The 24,016-nt window shown below is 43.8% G+C and overlaps 1 protein-coding gene across 1 annotated transcript in view; it reads right to left on the bottom strand.

Moving 5' to 3' along the window:
- The window catches only part of igf1ra (insulin-like growth factor 1a receptor), a 69,505-nt gene extending 45,952 nt beyond the window's left edge, over positions 1 to 23,553 (bottom strand). Inside the window, exons 1-2 of the mRNA XM_060061238.1 lie at positions 22,565 to 23,553; positions 13,662 to 14,225 (exon numbers count right to left, since the gene is read on the bottom strand). Of these exons, the coding sequence (XP_059917221.1) occupies positions 13,662 to 14,225; positions 22,565 to 22,676 (676 nt within the window). The 5' untranslated portion in view covers positions 22,677 to 23,553. The remainder of the gene's footprint in view (positions 1 to 13,661; positions 14,226 to 22,564) is intronic.
- Positions 23,554 to 24,016: the final 463 nt, after the last annotated feature.

Here is a 24,016-nt window from a genome sequence, read left to right as displayed (position 1 = left end):
CTTCACAGCGATAAGAACAAAACCAAGATATTCACGGATTCCCACATGTGTGTGCGGTGAGCGGTGAGCAGAACATTAAGTCCAACCCAAGCAGTGCGTAGGGTGAGGAGACTGAATGCCAAGCGGGATTAGTGCCCATGGGCAGGAATAGAGCAGAGGTGGAGAAGTCCTGTTACATTTCTTGCGACATACCAAAGAAACAACCACTTTAATATCGTTTTCCTATGGTCCAGCTTGGCTGCGCTCAGCTCCTTTCTTGCTAAGTGCTTCGGATTGGCGGCTTTTGACTGAGCATGAAAGTGAAAAAAAATGTCAACACTGGGCAGGGATCGGCGGCCCTCGTTAACAAGAGACGAGGCGAGGGCTGCTCGACTATGGGGAAAATAATAATCACAATGATTTTGGTCAATATTGAAATCACTATTATTCAAAGGATTATTTTGAAAAAATAATGTATTTATTACACAGCATGACTCTCAAAAAAACACTTTAACAGAGAACTTTTACATTTTGCCTTACATTTTGCTTTAAAAATACACAAAATTGTCAAATAGGAAATTTTCGTTAGAAAATGTATGACATTGGACCGACATGTCGACGGACCGCACCCCACGATAAGATTTACAGTAGATTGCGAGGGGCACGAATCTGGCTACGGGGCGATTCAAAATGATGATAGTACAAATAGGAACTCTCATAGAGAGCCTCAATGGAGTCTCTCTAGAAAGAGACGCAGAGACTGAGACAAAGAGAGAGACAGAGAGAGACAGAGACAGAGCGAGAGAGGCAGGCTTAGAGAGTGGCAGAGACAAACACAAAGACGGACCAAGAGGCGGGCATTAGAAGGCGGGGACTTTCCTGAACATCTGCATGGTGCCACACACACACACACAAACGGTGAGTAAGAAGTAATGAAAGCGTGTGACAGGATGATAACACCATAGATCCCGCAGGGAGGCGGGAGGAATGCAAAAACATGCCTTTTACAAGCAAGTACACGCCTGACCCGGGACAAAGGCTTACGGCCCCGCCGACGCCGGACAGGAAGTATGGACGGCCGAAATGCCGAACATAACTCTATCGCATATAAATGCAATATATAGCCCAGCACTTATTTTTTTATTTAATTACCTTGATGGCCAGCGAAAATAACCAAAACAACAACAACAACAACCAGCCAGATTAACAGGGTTACACATTGGACATTAGTCTACCGGAGCAATGGAGAGAGAGGTAGAGCGGTCTGTGCGCTAGGAGAGAGCAAAACCACTCAATTAGGATTAGGGCTCCCCAAGATGAATATACATGTATGGGCCCGGGTTTAAGTGGTTGTCATGGCTGTGAGACTGGAGGAGACAGACTGGGGAGACGGGTCGGTCAAGTGCAAACAGCCCGGCAGCCAGCCTCCACTCCTGCTCTCTGTAATTGATGCACTAATGGGTGAGGGCGGGTGGAAAGCGAGGGGAACCAGAAGATGGACGAGCCCAGACCAGTCATTCAAGACAAAAAGGTCCGTTGGGGCGCAGAACAAGAAAACAATGCTCCTGTCAGACACGGGAGGGAAAGAGCCGACGAAAAGGAGGTGAATGCACCTACACTCCCACACACCCCTTGGAGTGTTGGGTACGAACCCCCCTCCCGTTAACCCTACCTTCACTCGATCAGCAGTGGATGCGATTAACCAATGGAAGCAGTCTAGACTAGGGGTGGGAGCCATAGTAATACCATGGCCCACGATAACGATAATATCGCAAACCGAGTTACCACTTACTCGTCTTTGGCTAGTTCCATGTTATTCATGTGTGGAACGCCACCTCCAGGAGCTAGGAAATCTGTTTAGAGCTCCTTATTTTATTCTCTAAAATATCGATATTTGGCACCAGCCGTATCGATTCTTGTGCCGCCTGCCACCCGATGAAAGTTAATAACGGAGTTAATAATAGTATAGTTAATAAAAGGGTCCTATTCGGCGAGGATGAATGAGGTGGAGGCGAGGGCCCCCCGAGTGACGCAGCCTATCCCCCCCCCCCCCCCCCCCCCCCCCCCCCCCTCTTGGTGACTCAGAACGCCGTGAGGGGTGGGGCCAGGCGGGAGGGAAGGGGGGCACTATATTTAATCTGACACACTAACGAGCTGCTGTCAGACCAAGAGGTCTGCCCGGTAAATATACTGCCTCTTTAGCGTCGGGCGTGGATGATACCACCACCACCACCACCACCACCACCACTCCCCCCTCTTCCCCTCACCAGGTGCTGCGTGTCACCGGGCGTAGGATCCACTTCCTGGACCACGCAGAGGAATGCAGGCCCATAAAGCCGTCCGACTCGCCGCTTTGGGGTTACCCTCCCAAAACCACACGGGGACCCTTCTACAGTCTGAGACAGGTTTTTTTAGGGGGAGGGGGGAAGAGTGTGGTGCGGGGGGTTGTTGAAGGCCAATTTGTCCGGGGGGGGGGGGGGGGGGGGGGGGGGGGGGCCACGGATGCTAACAAAGCAACAAACTGGCGATGGCTGCCCTGGAGTGGTCCACCCAGGGCCGCCGGCCAAGGGGACGCCTTACCGCCAAGAGGGCCAGGCCAAGAGGCTGGAGGTGGCCAGAGCCGCGCTACCCTCCCTGGAGACACCTGTGGCCATTAGGCGGGTGTCGACAACCACACACACACACACCACACACACACACACACACACACACACACACACACACACACACACACACACACACACACACACACACACACACACACACACACACACACACACACACACACACACACACACTTCTAGCTGTTGGATCTGCGGAGAGCGTCACTAACGCGCTCAGATGGGCCTCATCCTTCCTGGCTGAGCGGAACCCGGCACAGAGCCGCAGGGGAGGGGGAGGGAGGCTCGCAGAGCGGCAAGAGGAAGTTATAGTATTCGCACAAATTTATGAATGAGTGCTGAGAGCAGAGGATGAGTCACGGCTTCCGCGCCGCACGGCCAGAAGGCAGCATGCCGCCCATCGCCAGCGGTGCTGGGTAGCTAATAGGCGCTCGCGCACACACACACGGAAAGGAAAAATGTGTCAACGTGCAGAGGGATGGAATGCTGGAGAGAGAGAGTGTGTGTGTGTGTGTGTGTGTGTGTGTGTGTGTGTGGTGTGTGTGTGTGTGTGTGTGTGTGTGTGTGTGTGTGTGTGTGTGTGTGTGTGTGTGTGTGTGTGTGTGTGTCTCTCTCTCTCTCGTTGAGTGTCAAACAGGATCTATTTTGGTCGATCAATGCTATGAATGGATTTCTGGTAAAAAAGGCGGCAATCTGTCGGCGCTTCAGATGAAATATTTGTGCACCGCAAAGAGGACAGACATGGGGTACACTCACGGGACCGGCTATCAATAGTCAATGAGCCCAGCTGTTCATACGCCACACACACACACACACACACAATGAACAAACTGTTGTGAATGAACATGATGTGATTTGAAGTAGAAATACACACATGACAGAGAGACACACACATAGACAGAGACAGGGAGACGGGGAGAGAGAGGGAGAGAGAGAGAGAGAGAAAGAGACAGAGACAGAGACAGAGAGAGAGAGACTCTTGTTGACAACAAAAGTCAGCCATAGCTGGCAGCAGCGAGTCTGTGGCTTTTTACGAGTCTCTCCACAACCTGGTCATGGCAGTCAAGCAAATTAAATATCCTTCTGTTTTTTGCCTCTGGGGTAAAAAATTATTTCACCTAAAAGAAAAAAACATCTCGCCACCAACTCATGCCTGATGGCCTCACGGCCCAAACACCAAGGCAGAGGCGTCGTCAGCCCCTTTTTACTGGGGCACGTGCCCCAGTAAAAGTCTCCAGTGCCCCAGTAAAATTCCATTGATCATTATTAAATTCATCTGCAGAAGCGCCGCTCTCGCTATGGAATCGGCAGGATTCATCAAGTGCATCTCCTGCTGCCTCGGGAGTCTTCAGTCGAGTCTGCCTCTTACCAGCCAATCAAAAAACGAAAGGGGCTACATAAAAGCCAATCAGAAAATAGCCCTATTGTATCTGGGTAAGATTTAACGCAACAACCAATGAAAAAAATCAGTTATTTACGGATTCGTCCACGTGACTCTTCTGAAAGTGTGTAAAGTATGACCAAGTGTTTCTTTCTGTTCAATAGTCTAGATAGAACTTTATCAATCCCCTGTAGGAGAAATTTGTTAATAAAACAATGGTAAAAAAAATAAGGAATCTCCCACTTCCGGCTTCCATGAAAGAGAACCATACTAATTCACACAATAGCGTTGATGCAAATCTAGCATTAAAGGTTAATTTAAGGAAGTTCTCTCCAGTCACGCTGAAACTAGTTTGCTAGTAGTAGCGCTTTAATTTGCAGTGTAAGAGAATTCTGGGAAATCTGAATGCTGACAAAATTCTCAGAATTCTGACACTGCAATTTATTTGCACGCTACGACTAGTGAACTACTTTAAAAAAAAAAACTTGACACTGCGACCAGGCGACAAATGACTGGTGAGAACCTTCTTAAATGAACCTTTAATGCTGGATTTAATTATCAGAATTCGGATTTTATCCAAGTATTCTGACTTTATTATCAGAATGCTGAATTTTATCTCACAATTCAGAGTTTATTAGCCTATTCGATTTCTGAATTAAAATTCTTGTGATGAATAATCTACATTTGTACAGTCGATGTGCAGCACTTTAATTCCCGTCAACTATGTTTTCTAACACCAGCATTTCCACAACTATGCTCATGTTCGTGACTGCTATACAAAACCATTTATAGTGCATCTATTTTTTCTGCTGGGTAGTGATAGTCGCCCTAAATGCAGCTTTAATTTGGGCTCTGATTCTGAATAAATGCCGCTGCTGAACTGTGTGAATAAATAAAGGGAACTGAAATCTAAAGAAGACACGTGGTTTTGATGTACCGTGAATTCCAGCTGAAAGTGGAATATTGCTGCCATCAGGGGAAATTAATGTAACCTAGGCATATTGTAAGTAGCTTTCAATTCCTTGTTTTTTTGTTGATCATGTTTCGTTGGAAACCACGGGAGCTGGAAAAAGCCCAGAGTAACTCATCTCCTTTTTTAACGTTACAACAAATTCACAACTTGTTTGACACAAACAATGACAACTTGATTGCTGTTAACGAATGTTGCCCACATAATTAGCACAAATTTTCAATACTGAGCGTCTGTAGCCTGTAGTTTTATAGCACACACACACACACACACACACACCATGCGTGCACGCACCCACGCGGAAAATGAATAATGAATGAAAAATTGTCTTCAAAACTTGAGGAAGTTTTAGACAAAAACTTCCTTAACACAAAAAAGGAAATTATGGATATACAGGGTGTTTTTAACATACTGGATCCAACAATGATCCCAACATTGACACAGATAATTCAGATCATTGCACTCACAATTCCTGTAAACAGTTGTAGTTGTGAGCGATCTTTCAGTGTGTCGAGAAGGCTCCACACCTGGCTTAGGTCAACCATGGGGCAAGGAAGGCTTCACCAACTTTCTCTTTTGTCCATTGAAAAGGAGCAACTATGCAAAGTGAGTCAAAGCCACGTTATTGACCGCTTTGCCACCATGAAGGTGCGGCGATACAGCTTAATAGTGAAAAAATAATCATTTAAAAAGGCTCTATGCAGTAGTGTATGGCCTTATTTAGTTTAATTTAAGAGCTTTGATGGTTCTATAACATTTTCCAGGTTGATTGGTGGCAATGAGCCACCTCACCTTAAGTCAGAAATTCTATTCGTTTTAAACCTTGTTTCTTGCCTTTTTAGTACATGTCGTTCTGGCAAAATTATGCTGTTTCCACACAGCTTCTAAATAAATATAGATGTGTAGACTTCTCCTGATAAAGAGGTGAAGGTCATAAAGAGACTTTTTGTTTATTTGTCAGTTACCTTATTTGTAAATCTTTGAGATGTGTATGTGTTTAAATAAATATAATTGTACGGTACTCATGAATCCATCTTTGCGTCTTTACCTTTACCAGTGCTTTAATATAGCCTACAGTATGACAGTGACAACAATTTTGAAGCTCGTACATACCCTTCTGTATCCATATATTTCATATTGTGCACACGTAAAAAAAAAAATGTTGGCAGTTGGGGGTCTGTGCCCCAGTAAAACTCTAGGTCTAGCAACACCCCTGCACCAAGGCAACCAATAAAACCAAATGAAGAAGTGGAACTACTTCAAACCCAACTGATTGTCTCTCTGTTGTGTTTCAACGAGGGCGGGTTTTCTGTACTCAGTGAAGACAACTCGTTTGAAGAACATAACACCAGCCCAGAAAGATCACAATGAACCAACGTGATTGACCCATATGGAGGGTGGAGGAGGCTGGGTGGAGCAGGCTGGAGCAGAGCCCAGGAGGGGGAACGATGGTGGAGGAGGGGCGTAGATGGAAACACCCATTTTCACTGACATATCAGTAACAATTATTATTCCCCGTTATGTATTTTGTTGGAATTGTATGCTCTTTGTGTCTTTTGTTGTTGTTTGCAGGGATGGGCATGATTAATCGACGATCGGCTAATTGATCATTAAGGATTTCGTCAATGACAATAAAACTAATGCTAAAAAATATCTTCACACGGCTGTGTCTTTTTACAATTACCATTCGTAGTGTTGTCAAGCAGAGAAATAGTCCGCCAAAGACGTTGACGTTGCTTAGCAGGTAAGAAAGAAGTGATTCAGGCAAAAAATTCACTTTCCTTAACAGCGGCCCAGTTCGGTGTGCATAAAAGTACCAATGGACAAATTGGGAACTACTGCAACTGCTGATGCCATCTCTATAAGTTAAAAAGTAGCCGCACCCACCCCAAACCAATCGGAATAAGCGATTAGAGCGGACTACACCACCTCTTTGAATTCTCAGATCAGAGAATTGTATTCCGATTAGCAACGTTTCCATGGACACTGTTATTAATAGCGGTGGAACGAGATGATTGACACTCCAAATGTACCGTATATATGGCATTGACAAAAGTGGTTAGCGTACTTGCATATGTTTCTCGCGCATTCTCGTGTATTCCGATTGAGGCGTATATATGATCATTTTCTATTCCGATTGAGCCGTTCTTCCACTTCCACCAGAAGTGTCCATGTAAACGCGGTTAGAATTAACGATCAATTTTCATTGCATTTTGAATATAGCATGTAAATAGTTTATTTATATTTTTTATATACAAATGTTAATGACATTTGGCTGTTTGCTTCAGTCTTGTTCTGTTTTGTTTATCTTGTTTGCATGTGTGCAAGGTTTGAGGGGTATTTTATTCAGGACCCCCGGAAAACGAGATGGTACATCGCAAGGGGTTATCCTAATAAAATAATTTCAATCACATCATTGTTGAAGTTGTGGCAGCATCCTTTACTACAGTACATAGTAATAAGTGAAGAACTCAATACATTGAGCACGCACGCACGCCTGTGTGTTATCCAGAGCGTCTGCGATGGACCTGGTGATTCTGTGTTCAGGGTGGCAGGGCCATGAGGGAGCTAATGAATCCCTTCCTTTGGCGCCAACACTGGCACATTGTGCGGACCCGGACTGAGCTAAGAGAGAGCGTGCTGGAGCTGGCCCCGAGGGGAGCCGTTTAGATTAGGTCTAGCTAAGTCATTAAAGACTTCCCGGCTGTGTGGCCTTAAACCCGGAACCATGCGTCATCAGGCAGGGCCCAAGGCCACCCTGGCAACACAACCTCGCATACAAACGTTTCTTCTTTCTGCTAAATCTGAGCTGGCTATCTCGCGATCAATATAGCCTGTATTAACAAGAAGAAAAAAGGAATCTGCTGATTTGAATAATATTTGATGCATTTGGACCTTACGCCATCAGCAGACTACCGGAAATACTGGCGGGTTTGGCTGTTGCTTCTGATGCAAAGCTTCCTTGCAAATATTACTTGTAATTTTTATATTATTAAAATTTTGGCTCCCATATCCTTTACCAAACAATGACTCATGCCATGGACAAATATGTTTTGCCATTCAATTGTGGCGTTAAATCCTGTGTGGGCTAGGCGGATCTTTAGAGCTGACTTTTAAGCCATGCAAGATGCAACATGAACATCAAAATGCAACACTCAAACACAATTTAACTCATCATACGTAAAGGTTTCACCCACATTATGGCCAAATTTATTTATATCCGTCAATATTTTTTCTTGATTGCATCATCAACAATCATGGCATGCACGCTCAATCCGACAGCATTCTCATTAGTGTAATATCAGTAAACATCCACCTGCTATAATTCAATCAATCAGGTGTAGGGTAACTATTTAGTATGAATTAGATCCTTTAAAAATATGAAACCGCAAACTTGTACAGAGATGATCAGTTCAGTGGGTAGCATACGATACAGGATTAGCTCATACAGTCATACATTGTACAGTCTGATCCCTCTTGACCCTACTGGGGTTACATCCCCCCCCCTACCCACTGCATGAGCTTGGCTCATGCAAGGCTTCACTCATAACAGCCATATCGAGTTGGTCTCTGGCATGCAGGGAGTAAACATATTAACAAATGCAAAACTCTCCCAGGCTAAGATGAGACATGCGCCAACTGCCAAGACTCCTAAATACTTGATCTCTGCTGGGTCTCAGCGCTGGGTTCAACACTGGGACACCCGGGGTTCAAATTCCGTGCAGCGAAGTCGGGTCCTCTTCTTCCGTTACCAAAACGATAGCTGTCCCGCGCACGAGCCCCGGGAAAACCAAGGTCTATTAAAACACTGTAGTGTGAAGCATATATCCGTTGCTCTGGAGGATATTTGCAAATGGAATTACGCAGCATCTTTTCCGCAAGCTACAATGAAGAAAGGTGGGGATCCAAGCTTATCCGGATAATTATCTTCTCAGAAAACAGCAAGCGCTCAAAAACATTTCACTTTGTCTAGAAGTGAATGTCCAGAAGGTAAGCAAGACATAGCAGGTACATTGAAAAAGGCATACGTGTTAATTTATTAAAACTTCTCTTCATGAAAAATGCATAATTTATTATAAACTAAAGATTATGGACTGTAATACATTTCAACATCTAGAGACTTTGAGGGGACATGTTGGACTAAATATGCATACATGGATAAAGAGGTCTGACTTGTAACCAGAGTGCTTGAGAAACTTCAGCACCCTTCAACTGCAAGTTCCTAGTCCAACAGCGGAAGGGGAAACGCAAGCCATCCGAGTACCGCCCAACTGTGGGAGAGAGAGAGCGGGTCCCTGAATCCATCGAGCGGCCTGGCCGTGGGACACGAGGGAGAGTTGACACAGGTGTGCTTCCCTGCCTGCGGGACCGGCCCGGGCGAGCCAGTCCGGGTGGTGCAAGACAGGCCTGGGGGCCTGGCAGGGCCCCGGGGGGTCCGGTTCCAAAGCAGGCCAGGGAGCACACGGAGTCACGGGACCAACAAGCTCAAAGCAAACAGCATGCGATGTCACAGGAACTTGGCTGAGCCAAACGAGCCGGTTCACAGCCACAGGAGTGATGAGAGAATGACTCCGGCAACGAGCAAACAAGTCGGGAGCACTCTAGCAGGCAGAGCCGCCGACAGCCCCGCTCACAGGCAGCAGCAGCAGCAGGAGAGAGTGTGGAAACGGAAGGACACGCACCGCCGATCCAAGAGAGGGAGAACATCCGTGAGAAACAGAGGGACGGCGGGAGGGAGGAGACGGAGAGATACCGAGGGACAATGAAGGATCACTTAGGGGAGCTGGGCAAGAACTACAGAAGGGGGTTTATTTGTAATCTTTTATGCTTCAAGTTTGTGTGCAAACAAGCAAAACTGTAACGCACACAAATTACCCCATTATAGTGAGCCTGAGGCACTGTGAAAGCTCCTGTAAAAACCATGACATGTAATTGCATTATGAAAAAAAACGGATTAACCACAGCTTGACTATTTAGAGTCACTTTTGACTATTCACAACTGTAAAAGGAGTTTAGATGTATAAATTACAACAGGAGACAATTAGCTTAATTTCCCCACTGGTCGGAAACTTCCTCTAAGAAGCATGCACTGATCCCCCCCCCCCCCCATACTAATTATTGCCAGTAATCTGAGTCTGACGCGCACGCAGACATGCCCGGCGGCAGCTGGCCACTGAGCTCCTATGCTTGACATTTCTCCTGACATTTCCTCTTCTTGCTCCGCCTCCCAAAGAAAGACCCCTCACCGAGGGCCCCTCCACGGTGAGGGAGCCCCTCCACGGTCCGCGGTCCCCATTGTGTTTATATTCACTACAAAACACTACAAGAAAAGGGGGGGGGGGGGGGGCATCTGGCTCATCTAAAGCCACAGCGAGACTTCCAAACCGGCCCCGTGTGCATCTGCTGGAACACGGAGGGAGTCTTGTTTGTTTCATGAGGCCCAGAATGCCCAGAGGCCAGCATCGTGTACCAGCAGACAGCACCCCCCCCCCCCCCCCCCCCCCCCCCTCCTGGGTGCTGTAATTAAAGAGGAGCCTGGTCTGTATTGACTAGCAAACCACTCTATGCCCTTGAAGGAACATCTGCACTGGGGGGAAAAACAAGGCAATTATGCAGAGGGGTGGAGCCTAGGGGAGGGGGGTTCTGAGGAGAAAGGAGGCTGACACATCTAGACTTCAGAAGAAGAACGAACAAACAAACGAACGAACAAGAGAGAAAGAAAGTCTGCGATATTGGAAAAAAGTCTATGATTTTTTCCAATATAACTACAAATCATGAAACAGAACGGGACTGTACACATATGATGCAATATCCATTTTGCGAAAAAGCCTCATTCATTCTTTTTAGAACATTAAGTTGTGCAGTAGCAACAGCGTTGTCTTGGATACAAGCTTTTCCAGAAAGAGTTATAGCCTACTTTTAGTTGAAAAACAGGGAACTAACCCTTAAAAAATATGGTCTACAAAGTATTGATGTATTAAGAAATGCGCACCAACTTTTCATTACGACTCGCCACACTGTTTTACACTTGAATTTAAAGTGTCTGAAACTCTATTTGAATCCTCTTGGTCAAATCATTGGTTCTCAAAGTGCGGCCCGCGGGCCAATGGTGGCAGAAACTTTCCTGGCGGCCCGCAATGACATACAGATGTAAGTTAAAGAAAATAATAATAATAAATAAGTATAGTAACCTCAGTTTCGTGATTTAGACCTCACTTGACCTCACTCCAAGAGGTCCACGGTGCAATGTTTTTTTTCCCCACTGGGGTGCTGACGGCGTTTCCCACCTACATTTATTTCCTTTGCCGGCCCTCAGTCAAATTTTGGGTTCCTAAATTGGCCCTCAGCTGTCAAAACTTTGAGAACCCCTGCTCTAAATAAATAAGATATTTTAGGGAAAGGACGTAGCAATGTATGCTTCTTTTGGAATCATGTGAAAAGAGGAGACAGACCTGGCTAGCTAATTTAAATCTGTAAAATACTTGCTCAATTCCACATATTGCTTTAATCAGAGCGAAATATTAATGATGCAAAACACATATTGCGTAATTACACATCAAATGACGTGTTAAAGCTACAAAAAACACTTTTAATTTCGTTCCCATCAATGAGGAAGGCCGCCATGTTGGATGTTGTTGCTGAGGTCAAGTCGGACCTCTCAACTGAGAACGGCGTTTCCGACCTGTAATTGTAGAAAAAGTAGGAAGCAGCCAAATTTATTTTGAACAAGTCTGGCGAGTTTTTTACGAGTTGTCTTGAACGCAGTAATAACTTTGTTTTCACTTTTGGCTGCAAACATGAATACATTTGTATTTTTCACAGGCGCAATTCTTTTTTGAAAATGCTGCATATTCGCGTTGCGGCTGATGCAAATAGTTTTGAACGGGACAATTTCATCTGTGTATTTTATGCCTTGTTTGTTCTGTTTGGACTAAATGGACCTTTAGGAGTGTCTTTAAGCAGCTCTTTTCACCCCTTTAACACAACCAGCACACGAAGTCCCCAGGGTCCCGGGGACAATGACAAGCCTTACAGGCCTATAGAAACAGTGGCTGCAGCTAAAGGAAGGAAGCAGAGGTTGATTTCTACCGTTTGTTCTAAGTGTGAAGAGAGAGGAGGAGAGGGGGTATAGGGATGTAACTGTACACAATTCCTCAATAGCAAAGAGCTCATGGGAAAAAATGTCAACCATCTTTTCGCACAGCGTCAGGGAACATGGCAGCCAGATGAGGAGCGGCCATGTTTTCTTTATGGGCTCCTTCCAAGTCCAGGTCAACATTATGTACCCTCCCCGTCACAGACGTATCTGCATGAGTCACAAGGCTACTGTGCGTTTCGCAGAGTAAGGAAGTCAGAAAGAAACAGAGTGAAACAAAAATTAAGAAAGGAGGGAAAAGTGAAATGGAGAGAATGTTAAGGGAAGTGGTACAGTAAATGGGACTTCCCTTTATCAACATACAGGAAACATGATAGCATATCAAACCACGTCATTCATTCAAAATATAATCTGTCTTATCTCAAATCTGGGTATAAAAGCCTTCTGATAAAATAGTTATTTTACAAAAACAAAAAGCCTATTGACTTTAAGATATTCACAGTCATGTGTTGAATTTTTTTTTGTAAACACCATAGGAATGTGGACCAAAAAATATCTTTGCCGCATTGAACATGTGCAGGGAAACAAAGGAGACTGCACGTGATAAACAGATGAGTTGTTGGACAGCAAAGAAAGGCAACTCCAAAGATATTTAACGTCTACGCATATTTGGGGAGTGTGCGTAAAAGGCTAGGTTACATTTCACCTGAATATCCCAGTGATAAAATAAATGCAAGATAGATTCTGAGGAAGTGGGGTCTGCCTGCTACGTTTAAGGCAGTGAAAGATGCACACTATGAATGGAACGATTTTTCCTTTTAGTTCTTCCACAAATCGGGAAGTCAGATGTTTGCTTTGAAAACTAACGAATATCCGAAGTTTGAAACCTTGAAAGCAGACTACAATTCCAAAACAACTTTTAGAAGAGATCAAAAAGCCAACCAAAACAGAAATGACCCTCTCCTGAACTCTTCCAAAATGCCTTGCCATGCTGAGATGACTTTCTCTCTCCACCAGAATTCTCTCTGTACCCCTTTCCATAAATTGCAAACAGTCCCTAAGGCAAATATTGAACAGACATAGTCCAGACAGGTAGACTAGCTTCCTTCTTGGCCCCACAGTTTAGCCTCAACAGAGTAAGCCTTACCTTTCCTCAGGGCTGTATACGGAGCCATCACGCACTCCTCAAATGGCATGATCTGAGAGGAAACCTACCTCCAATAAACAAGCCGCAGAAATGGATGACCAACTGACAATCCAGCAGCATGACTCAACAAAGGAAAAACACTCCAAAGATGAAATGGCATTCTTTCATCAAAAGTCCCATTTTGTTTGAGTTTAAAAAGGGTAACAGAGGTCACTCCATCAAAGACGTGTTCACAAAGAGCCACAGCATGCCACACAAAAGGTGGATAATTACGCAAGGCAAATAACCCCAAAGCTGTTCAAATAAAGGCAAAACAAACTATTCTTATTTCCTGTGACACATGAATGAAAGTCATAAAAATAAAAAGGTACTTGACTAAATAAACGGGACCATGGACCCATTTTAAATTGTCTTTGAAAAGGCTGGCCTAAAGGACACCTTGTCAACAATAATGTGCTCCCACGTACCTTTCTGACACTGGTTGGAGGTCCAGCAGCGGTAATCAGACTTCTCCTTAAACTGGGTGCGCACGCACAGCGGCTTGTCCTCCATCATGCCGGGGCACACGTCGCCGCACTCCTTGGACTGCTTATTCCCACTGATAAAGTTGTTGCCGTCCGTGCCCATGATCAGGGACCAGTCCACCGAGTCCAGGTAGCACAGCTCGGGGTTCTTCTCGATACGGATGGCCCCGCGCGTGACGTTCCTCAGGTTGTACAGACCGATGTCCTTCAGGCTGGTCATCTCGAAGATGACCAGGGCGTAGTTCTGGAAGAGGTTGAGTCCCCGGATGACGCTGAGGTTGGGGAACAGCGTGCTGAGGCTGTCCAGGCCGGCCACGCGGAACAAAAGCAGGTAGTCCGTGATGACGGTCAGCTTGGGCAGGCTGAGGGAGCGCAGCAGCTCCTGGTTGAGGGTGCTGGTCTTGTCCGAGATGAGGAGGATCTTCAGGAAGCCCTCCACCACAGTGCAGTTCTCCAGGCGCCTCAGCTCGCTGATGTCATTACGAATGTCGATGCTGGGACTGCAGACTGAACAGACAGAGCAGGGAGAGAGACGGGGGTTAGCTTGAGCTTCAGGATGGTTTGAGAAGGGTCGGAGAAACGATTAAGTATTTCAGGTGCACACGCTACAAAGTTATTTCTATGCACAACTAGTATCACGCTATGATTATTATAATGATCAAGAAAGCAAATTATCATATTTTATGCATTTTATTGTATGACACCTTTGAAAAATGATATCTACACGAGAGCGCAAACGATCCAGACTCATCTGTGGCCCATGTTGTTCACGGCAGTTTCCCTTTTTATTGTTTGAGCAACAGCTAATTTCGCCTTATTTTCAATGACAGATTAATGGATGATGTGAATACTCCTAGGTAGGAAAAGAAAAGCCGAGATCACAAAAACACTTTTCCACACCCAAGGAACACAAGCAAAAGCAAAAACAATACAAGCATCAAACTGGTTGTAATGGATGGTAATAATAGGAAACACCCAGCAGCAATGGAGTTGCAGAACAAACTGACTTAAAGAAAGCCAGACCTTTGGATTGGAGCGGTAAGATCGACTATTACGGAGGAGTATTTAAAACAAACAGGCGGTGATTAGGAGAAGGGCATCTAACGAGGTGTCCTTGCACTGGATGAAACATTAAGCCTTGATGGCTAACCTCTCTGCTAACCCTTTAATGTTCTTAGAGCGGCTTAGGATGCTCTGACGGCAGGCAGGCCCAGTCACACGGCCGCCTTTGAGAAAAACAACCACGGCTCCAGAACATGGCCGTTCAAAGCTCTAAACCAAAGACCAGTGTCCACGGAGAGACATGGCGAAAATATCGGGAAGCGTGTCAAAATCGTGCGACAAAAGCCATCCACCCTTTATGGAAGAAGTATAAAAGGAAAACAATGGGTGGTGCACGTTGCTCTGCAACAGAGTGGAAACGCGTTCTTAAAGTCTTCCTAAAGCAGAGGAGGATCCACTTCAGTGTTGACAAAAGGTGGCCAATGGTTGGAAGAACATTGTTCACATTTTGCCACCAGAAACAGTAGCCACATTGTCACACACACACACACACACACACACACACACACACACACACACACACACACACACACACACACACACACACACACACACACACACACACACACACACACACACTCACACTCACACTCTAAGTTTGGGCAGCTACAAACTTAGAACGGAAATGATTACTTCAGGAAAAAAACAATTAGCTTTTTCCAAATTCCACAAATGCCCCGGGCTTCGGAGCAATGGAGGTGCATGTCCTCTTTGTTTTACTGAGTTCTCCTGCTCCTCCAGCCATCATTGAAAGGGGGGAGGGTCCACTGAAATACAAAGACTAATTTGTTTGTTAGTAAAGAAAAAAACTATGGGCGCCACCTCCTGACGGAGACATATCTAATCAGGGGGTGTCTGGCTATACAGACTGGAGGAGCAGAGAGGGAGACTGCAGTGATGCCTTGATACCTTTATTATCAGACATTAACATCTGAAGCCCCCTCAGATATTTATGTTCTAAACAGGGGAGGTGACCAATTGGGAATGGAGAATTTTTCAGTTTGGACTCTGGACCAGATCAGATTGTTTGACGTCTGTATCACCGATACCTTTCTTGGGAAAGTTCACAGTTGTAGTTATTACAATAGGCTATTCATGTTTAACCGGCCTTTCATTAGCACTGCACCATGGTAATATCACAAAATAAGCAAGCAACAGTGAAACTCCTGGTTGCTGTCCCTTGTTCGTCTAATTAGGCATGTTAAGTACGAGGAATTCCAATAATTTCCTAGAAACAAGGGATTGAACTGCCATTTGCTGGCAGTTAAGCCACCAGACATTCTTGCATTTTGCTGTTGAACTTAAAAGGGCAGCCATGCCTAAAATTCAGTTTGACAACAAAACTATAATTCATGATTACATGATGTAGTAATTGGAGTAAAGGTCGCACAAATTGAGGCCTGAATGCACTTCTGTGACAACGCACATACACACACAGTGGACTTGCACTGCCCCAAATATTAAAACCGTCATTTGTTGAGCAAGAAGAGCAGACCCTCCAGGATTTGTCGATGTTGCGATTTGCAACTTCAACGCAACATCAACCAATCACCGCGAATTGAGTGCGGTGTCGCAATTATAACCAACCACCGCAACTTTCCTGCAAATTTGACCAATCAGGGGCGTCGTCTTGAACTGATGTCGACAAACTACCTTCCGCTTTACTTTCGTGTTTACTACTTCAAGCGATTCAAGCATTCATGCAGCATGTGCGTGTCCAACGTTTCACACTTGCAGATCAAGATAACTGCGAAAGATTGCGAAAAGGGGTCGGCTTAGCTCAGGAGGTAGAGCAGTTGTCTTGTAACCGAAAGGTTGCTAGCTCAATCCCCAGCTCCTCCTAGCTGAGTGTTGATGTGTCCCTGAGCAAGACACTTAACCCCAACTGCTCCTGACGAGCTGGCTGTCGCCTTGCATGGTTGACTCTGCCGTCAGTCTGTCAATGTGTGTATTAAACGATGTAAGTCGCTTTGGATAAAAGCGTCTGCTAAATGCCCCGATTGTAAATTGTAAAAGCAGTATCCTGCTATTCTACATGAAAGCAGGGGAAAATTATTTTGCACTGCATGCAATATTGTGGATGAAAATAAGCGGAAATCTTACATTGATAAGCATTTTGCCACCGCGAAAGATAACTACAGAACTGCAGGCCGGATGTCAGACGACGAGGCAGATCACTGACACAGGCTGTTGCATCTAAGTCAATTGCCAGCGCGGAAAGAATCAATTATTCATAAGACCATTTCTCAAGTGTTTTTGTTCTTTTCATTAATGTTTTTTTCAGTAATAACTTAATATTTAACAAATTACACTGGGAAAATTGCAGTAATAACATCAGGAATATCGCAACTTTTATCGCAACTTTCACTTCCTCTCGCACCGTTATCGCAACAAAATCATTAAAAACACTGCAACTTTCATCGCAACTTTTTAGAAAAGCTCATCAGGCATTTTAGGCCGCGACAAACTCAAAAAAGGCCTGCGAAATCCTGGAGGGACTGGAAGAGCCATCAGGTAGCTGATGGTTTCATTGGTCAGGAAGGAGAGGTGTCAGGTAGCTGATGGTTTCATTGGTCGACAAAGGAGAGGCATCAGGTTACGGATGGTTTCAAGAAGTTGCTAAAACATGAACAAAAAGTACACCAATAGAAAAGTGAGCAGTCAATGACTGGAAATATTTACACAAATTAAAATACCAAACAGCTCTTCCCACAGGATTAGAAAGGCTATGATGGCCAACCCAATAAGAGGGTTCATGGCTGCTAGGAGAAATTAATGGTTGAGTTATTTTCCGTTAGCCACAGAATCTGAAACTGGGATAAATAATATCTATAGCTTGTCAATGTTAATACTATTATTGAGAACCATCTACAATAAGGTAAAATGAAAGCCTTTCCGATATTATAGCATTTGATTCTTTATATATTATATGCTATTATCAAAATGCTATCGACAAAAGTTATTTGTTCTACAAAGACAAAAAACATTGTACCATTCAACAATAACACACTTTCTTCAAAATAGGATGATCAAATATCAACCACGTCTTGAAGAATATGTGCCTCACACCGGAACTGGTTGAAAATGTTATTTAGTATACCAATGCTCTCCAGTTAATGGCTATGAAAAAATATATATCCGAAGGAGAGAGCTGGTAACAGCCCAGTCATATCCCCTCACACCTGCCAGCAGCGCCCCTAATCCCCCACATACTGGAAGTCATCCGACTGCTGGTCTGGGTGGCACACTCCCCTATAGTAGCTATCACTTCAAACACTACTGGCATGTCTCACCCCAAACAGTAACACTACACTGCCATTCCTGCCCCCTCACAAGCAGTCTCTCTCTCTCACTCCCGTCTTTGAAAGGGGAAGGAGGGCTACGTGAATGCAAACATGCCTGGCATTGTAGACTTTTTTTTTTAAATTAACAACGGAAGTAAGCAAGTTTAATAGTTCCTGGAAGTAGTGTTTGACCAAATTCCAAAGCAGCGTTGACTTACTTAAAAGAATGCACTGTTCACAACTAGAAGTATTTCAAATACAATGACCTTTGCTGTTGTGATGGTGCAACACCACTAACTATGATTTAAGATATGCTGTACTGCTTTATTCCATTTCATCTTCTAGGTGAGAGATACTTTTATGTTAATTAGATGCTTGTGGTACACGTACACGTTGCATTGATGTTGAGACTTGATTCAAACCTTTCATGCGTTATGTTCAAAAGACTAGAACTGCTACAAGCTTTAGGCAGTTTCCGAAAACACATTTCAAAATTCAAAAGAGAAATTGAAAAAGATGATGAAAGTTCTTTCAATTTGAATACAGAATAAATATAAGCCTGTTCTTAACCCAGAGAAAGCAAACAGCATTACATGCAATGCAGTGATAACAGAAAATATACTTCAGTAAAATACAAATTTGTACAAATAAACCTGACGGAACATTGCCCTATGAGATGTTTAGGTACTCTACACTATTTCTGAAGATTGAAAAAGTGATGCTGTATTGATTATTTGGTGCATGAACATCACTATTAGAAATACCCTGCTCCTGGGGTAATGCTTTCCTAACCTAACTTTCAAGGAGTTACAGTCAATAATGTTGATATGAAATGTTTACGAAACTGTTTACATCCAAGTTCAGGTTTGTCAAATGGGGTATGATTTAGAATAGTTAAAAAATGAAACAGAAACAATGCTATTGATACAGCACTATGTGTGCTGTAGGTAAAGTTGTATGTAATCATTTCTGAGATGTTGTAGTTGTCCTTGAACCTACAGCAAGAAATGAGTGGATGTTTATGCACGTAGGTTACTTGAGTGATACATTTCATACACTATGTTTCAGTCTTGCATCTGACAATTGTTTGTGCCACATACATTTGTGATGAAAATATATGCTTTCTTTTGGATCTAGAAGAACTAACATTGCATTCATCCAGCACAACATTACGACTCCCTCAAACCCATTAGGCAGACGGCACATCATGTATGATAATGCAACCGGCCAAAAGACTGTATGAGCAAATCAAATGGTAGCCCACTTGAAATAAAGAGCTTAATTAAGCATTATAAGCCTCAGCTGGCAGCCCCTAGGAGCAATAGGACAGCATGGCACTGCCCGTTCACAAAATAGCCCAGTGACACACTTCCCCAGCGCCATACAGGGGCATGTACGGGGCCTCACACGATCACCATGTGGGGCCCTACTGGAGCGCGCACACGCACACACACACACACACACACACACACACACACACACACACACACACACACACACACACACACACACACACACACACACACACACACACACACAGTTGAACCGTAGTGAAAATGAAATCTGTCAAGATGTCCTCATCGTTTGACGGTATACGCCAAACCCGATTTGACCCGAAACCCAGTCAATTTTCTCACTGCTCGTTAGGCTGGCAAACATTCTCCCTTTTGTTAACAAGTGCATTGGAGCACAAGCAGTGAGTGAGTGAGTCCTTGATGACCTCAATAAGCACTCACGTTGATAATATTATGTATTCCACCAATTCTCTCAGTGTGCTTGTATTGACAATGTTGTTATCAGAGCAAAAGAAAGCACACAATGCAGGACATGGCAGAGCCTACCTCAATAGATGGAGGAATTTGAAAATAGTGGCCCCCAACTCTGAGACGCAAAACAAAAGACACAAACAAAACAAACATTCAAACAAGATGCCAAAGAAATGGATAGAGGATTGAAGAAAAATTGTGACAATGCTGCTTCAGGTTTTGCAGGAGCGATCACGATAAAGAAGTGAAACAAAGTCAGGTCCACTGGGAGTCTTGCAAAAGGTGTCTCTACTCTTGTACGTCGCCAGCACAGAAGTCGCTGCCAACACATCTATTTAAGGAGGGCTGTTTGAATGTAATCGCGGAGACTGATGATCCAAAGTAAGAAGAAGCATGAGTCCAAACCATCCACGCTGTAGAGAAACTGGCCATGTGAAATGCAAAAGCCAATAAAACGCTTCACAAACTCACTACTCTTCCACTTAACAAAACCATGTCTGTTTCCCCGACGAGTGTATTTTTGCTCATTCTATTTCCAAACACCGAGAGAGAGTCTCTCTCTCTCTCTCTCTCTCTCTCTCTCTCTCTCTCTCTCTCTCTCTCTCTCTCTCTCTCTCTCTCTCTCTCTCTCTCTCTCTCTCTCTCTCTCTCTCTCTCTCTCTCTCTCTCTCTCTCTCTCTCTCTCTCTCTCTCTCTCTCTCTCTCTCTCTCTCTCTCTCTCTCTCTCTCTCTCTCTCTCTCTCTCTCTCTCTCTCTCTCTCTCTCTCTCATACTTGTTTGCTGTGTACTTGAAAGCCACAGCTTGGAAAGTTTACTGTGGTACAAGTTAAAAAGGGAGTTTAATTACATTTTACTGGTGGAAAGATTAAGTGCTCCTTAATGGAGGCCTCGTTGTGTCCTCAATATCGGATGCTCGGCCCAGAATTCAGCCGATCAAGAGACTGAATTGCAACCCTGCCTTTAAAACCTACGGCGTGTCACCTGATACATGGTATACAAAGATGGAGGGATTAGAGTAAGGTTTTAAGTTCTCAGTCTTTGCCATTAGATTACCAAAGAGATTGGCCACAGGTTGTTAAGTGTCATTCAAAAAAGATGCTCTGGTGGTGAGTCACCATTACGGTGTGTTCCCTCTGGGAGTCAGCAGACCAAAGACACTCCAAGCTTAATAGTAACACCTACACTCATACATTCAATCGGTGTCTAGCTCAGCTGGACACAGAGACAAACCGCATATTTCTCTGGTCGGGTTATCGGAGTTCACATTTTGTTTTTCTATCTCTTTTCAATTGATTGTTCTTTAGGATGTTTTCATGATAGTCATGGTTTACCGTCATACCTCATTCCCACGTCAAAGTATATCAACAAGACACACTGTAGGGCACAATGCTCAAAAGATAATCTCTCCGTAGATGCCGCTTTATTCCATACCTCTGTCAACGCCGTGTGGTTTTGTTGACTTTCATGGGCAATGATTGACTGAACAACAAGTAGGAGATCAAATAGAGATTGTCATCGGATTATTATTTGACATTGTGTGAACACCACCCATGGCCTCAAGGAGGTGGTTTTAAAATAAGAACTTGTTTTGAACAATAAAAAAAAACAATAAAATAAATTATAAACGTGGGATTTATTTGAACTTGAAAATAGACCTATGGTGTATTTATATTTTAACATCACATATATTTAATACCAAATATAAATATTGCCTGGGCCCATTTCTCAAAGAAAAGCTCATTATTCCATTGTCATTGCAAACAAATAACAATGACCGGTAAAACATAGATAAAACGTAAACAAGTCAACCCAGTCATTCAAAGTTATCATAAACCTTAACATCAAAGATAACATGAATTTAACCTTTCCCAGAAACGATGCAAATTCAGTTGCAAATGAGCTACACAACGAATAGATCTACGTTGAACTCCAGAGACATGGAAATATATCTTACCACAGGAAACAGTGATTGGATCAGAGATATTGGCCAGGTGGTCACTGGTTGAATAAACGAAAAAAGGAAGACGCATGCAATATGGTCTGTAGTAGGCATATTTTGCAACGTGTAGCCTTATATATTTATGTTGATGAAAAAACATGCGGGTTGATCATTGAATACAAGTGTGTGTGCCGTTTGCCCTTGCAGTTAACACTGTTTAAATCGGTGGGTGCGATATTTTTGGGCTGTATTCCTTCAATATTGAATCAAACCATCTTCGACTAAGAGCACATTTAGGATATTCCGTGTTCATGCGCAGACACACTGAAATGCAAAATGGCCACATGGTCGTAGTAACCTTCACCACTGCTCCAGAAACTAGAACATAGATCTGTAAAAGCCAATGTGTCTGCAGGAAACTGGGAGATATTGTTTTGTGTTATGCATTTATGCAGCAACAGGAATATACAACATATGAAACGTCAACAAACCCTACACCCATGATATAGGCTACTCAACACATTGCAATAGTCATTATAGGGATAATGTCACACTTTCTTAAAAGAGCCTATATTGTAGAAAAAAGCAACACCTTATTTAACGCAATTATTTACCTAAATGGAATGACATCCTCAATCTTGGAAACAAATGTTGCATCAATAACTGACGTCAACAACAGCACCTTTCACTTCCACATCCACACAAACACTGTCGTGCATGGGATGTGTAAAATATAGTCATTGGTTATAAATGTAGCCAATATACATAAGAGGAACAACATATTTGAATACTCACTCTCTCCACAGCTTGGCCGAACGCAGAGCAGAGTCAAGACAGACAGCATCAGACCCCAAAACAAGGTCGTGCTGCTCCTCCGTCTTTGAGATCTCATTCCTGGTTCTTTCATTTAATCGCCACTGCTCCAAAAGAAAATTAAATCACTCGAACGACGACGTGAAGTCTGTTGAAACATTCAGTACATAGGCGTGTATAGCCTTAAAAATAAGAGCAACGTGTGATCGAGCCCAAACAAGTCGTAGGTGACTACAGCCCTTCAAATCCTTAAGTAGCATCCAATATACCCAATTCCTTTGGGTGGAAATGAACGAGAACAAATCGACTAAAACAGTTTGTTATTGTTGCCCAGCACACAACAATTCGACGTCTGCCGGTGGGGCACACAAGCCACAGATTTGACTCGATCCAAGATGGTAATCCACATCCTCGGTCTCCATCTCTTGAAGCACAGCAGAATGCGGCCCTGGTGGTAAAAGGGCGATGTTTGTGAGCACACCAGAATATTCCCTCACTGCCGCTCACTGTTTCCGAGCAAATGTCTCTACGGGGAAAATACGTTAGTTTAATGGAAAAACACGCTGAAACACGCAGAGCGGTGTCCGGAATAAAAAAAACAAAATGAATGAAAACCTTTGGGCTAATCCATGGAGGGGAGCCGTGGCCTTATCCTTGCAGTAAATGCAGTCCGCCGAATTTGCAGCTGAAAAAAATGATTGTGCCACGCAAGAGAATGGATCTCCCAGCAGATGATGTGTTCGCCAGACTGGAGGAAGATTTCCTATGTCCCAGAAGCCGTCCAGAGTTGGTTATTGTTATTTTTCCTTAAAAGACTCCCTTAGCACAAAGTACAAGCTGAAATCCAACGACTTGCCTTATGTAGGCTTGTCGGTGTCCACTCGTAGAATCACTGCTGTAAACAAGAGTCGGCTTCCCTCACAGAAACACTCACACAGTGCTACGGATAAGGTGGTTAAAAGCGTTGAGGAAAACACGGAGTGGATCCCGCAGCAGATCGGCGAGCTGTTTAAAGCCCTGGTAGACCTAAACATAACAATGAGTAGGCTACGACCAGAACACAGTGATCCATGTTAATATAGCCTTAACATTGGTTTTATTCGGATGATAGAATAAGTAATTGAATATGCTATATGGACAAGGGCTGAAAATGTGCAAGCTGACTAGGCTACTGCAAAAATAGATTCATTTAAAGTAAAATAGTGGGTTGAAATGTTAAAATATCCCATCTGATTTTAAACGCCTTCAAATTTGTTCAGTACATTGACTCGGGTCAATTACTTGAATTAAATACAATTGCAACGATAAAGGCTATGCCCTGTCTGTATGCGGTGCTTATAGCACTGCATAAAAATAAAGCTTGTCAATTATGAATCAATATCAGAGTCAATGCTAAGGTACGTGTTTTTACTGACGCCTGTTTCGTCTGAAGTT

This window comes from Gadus macrocephalus, chromosome 9, assembly GCF_031168955.1.
Source record: "Gadus macrocephalus chromosome 9, ASM3116895v1".
Classification (NCBI taxonomy): Eukaryota; Metazoa; Chordata; class Actinopteri; order Gadiformes; family Gadidae; genus Gadus; species Gadus macrocephalus.
The sequence above is the reverse complement of the archived record's forward strand: the minus strand, read 5'-3'. Positions and strand labels throughout refer to the sequence as shown.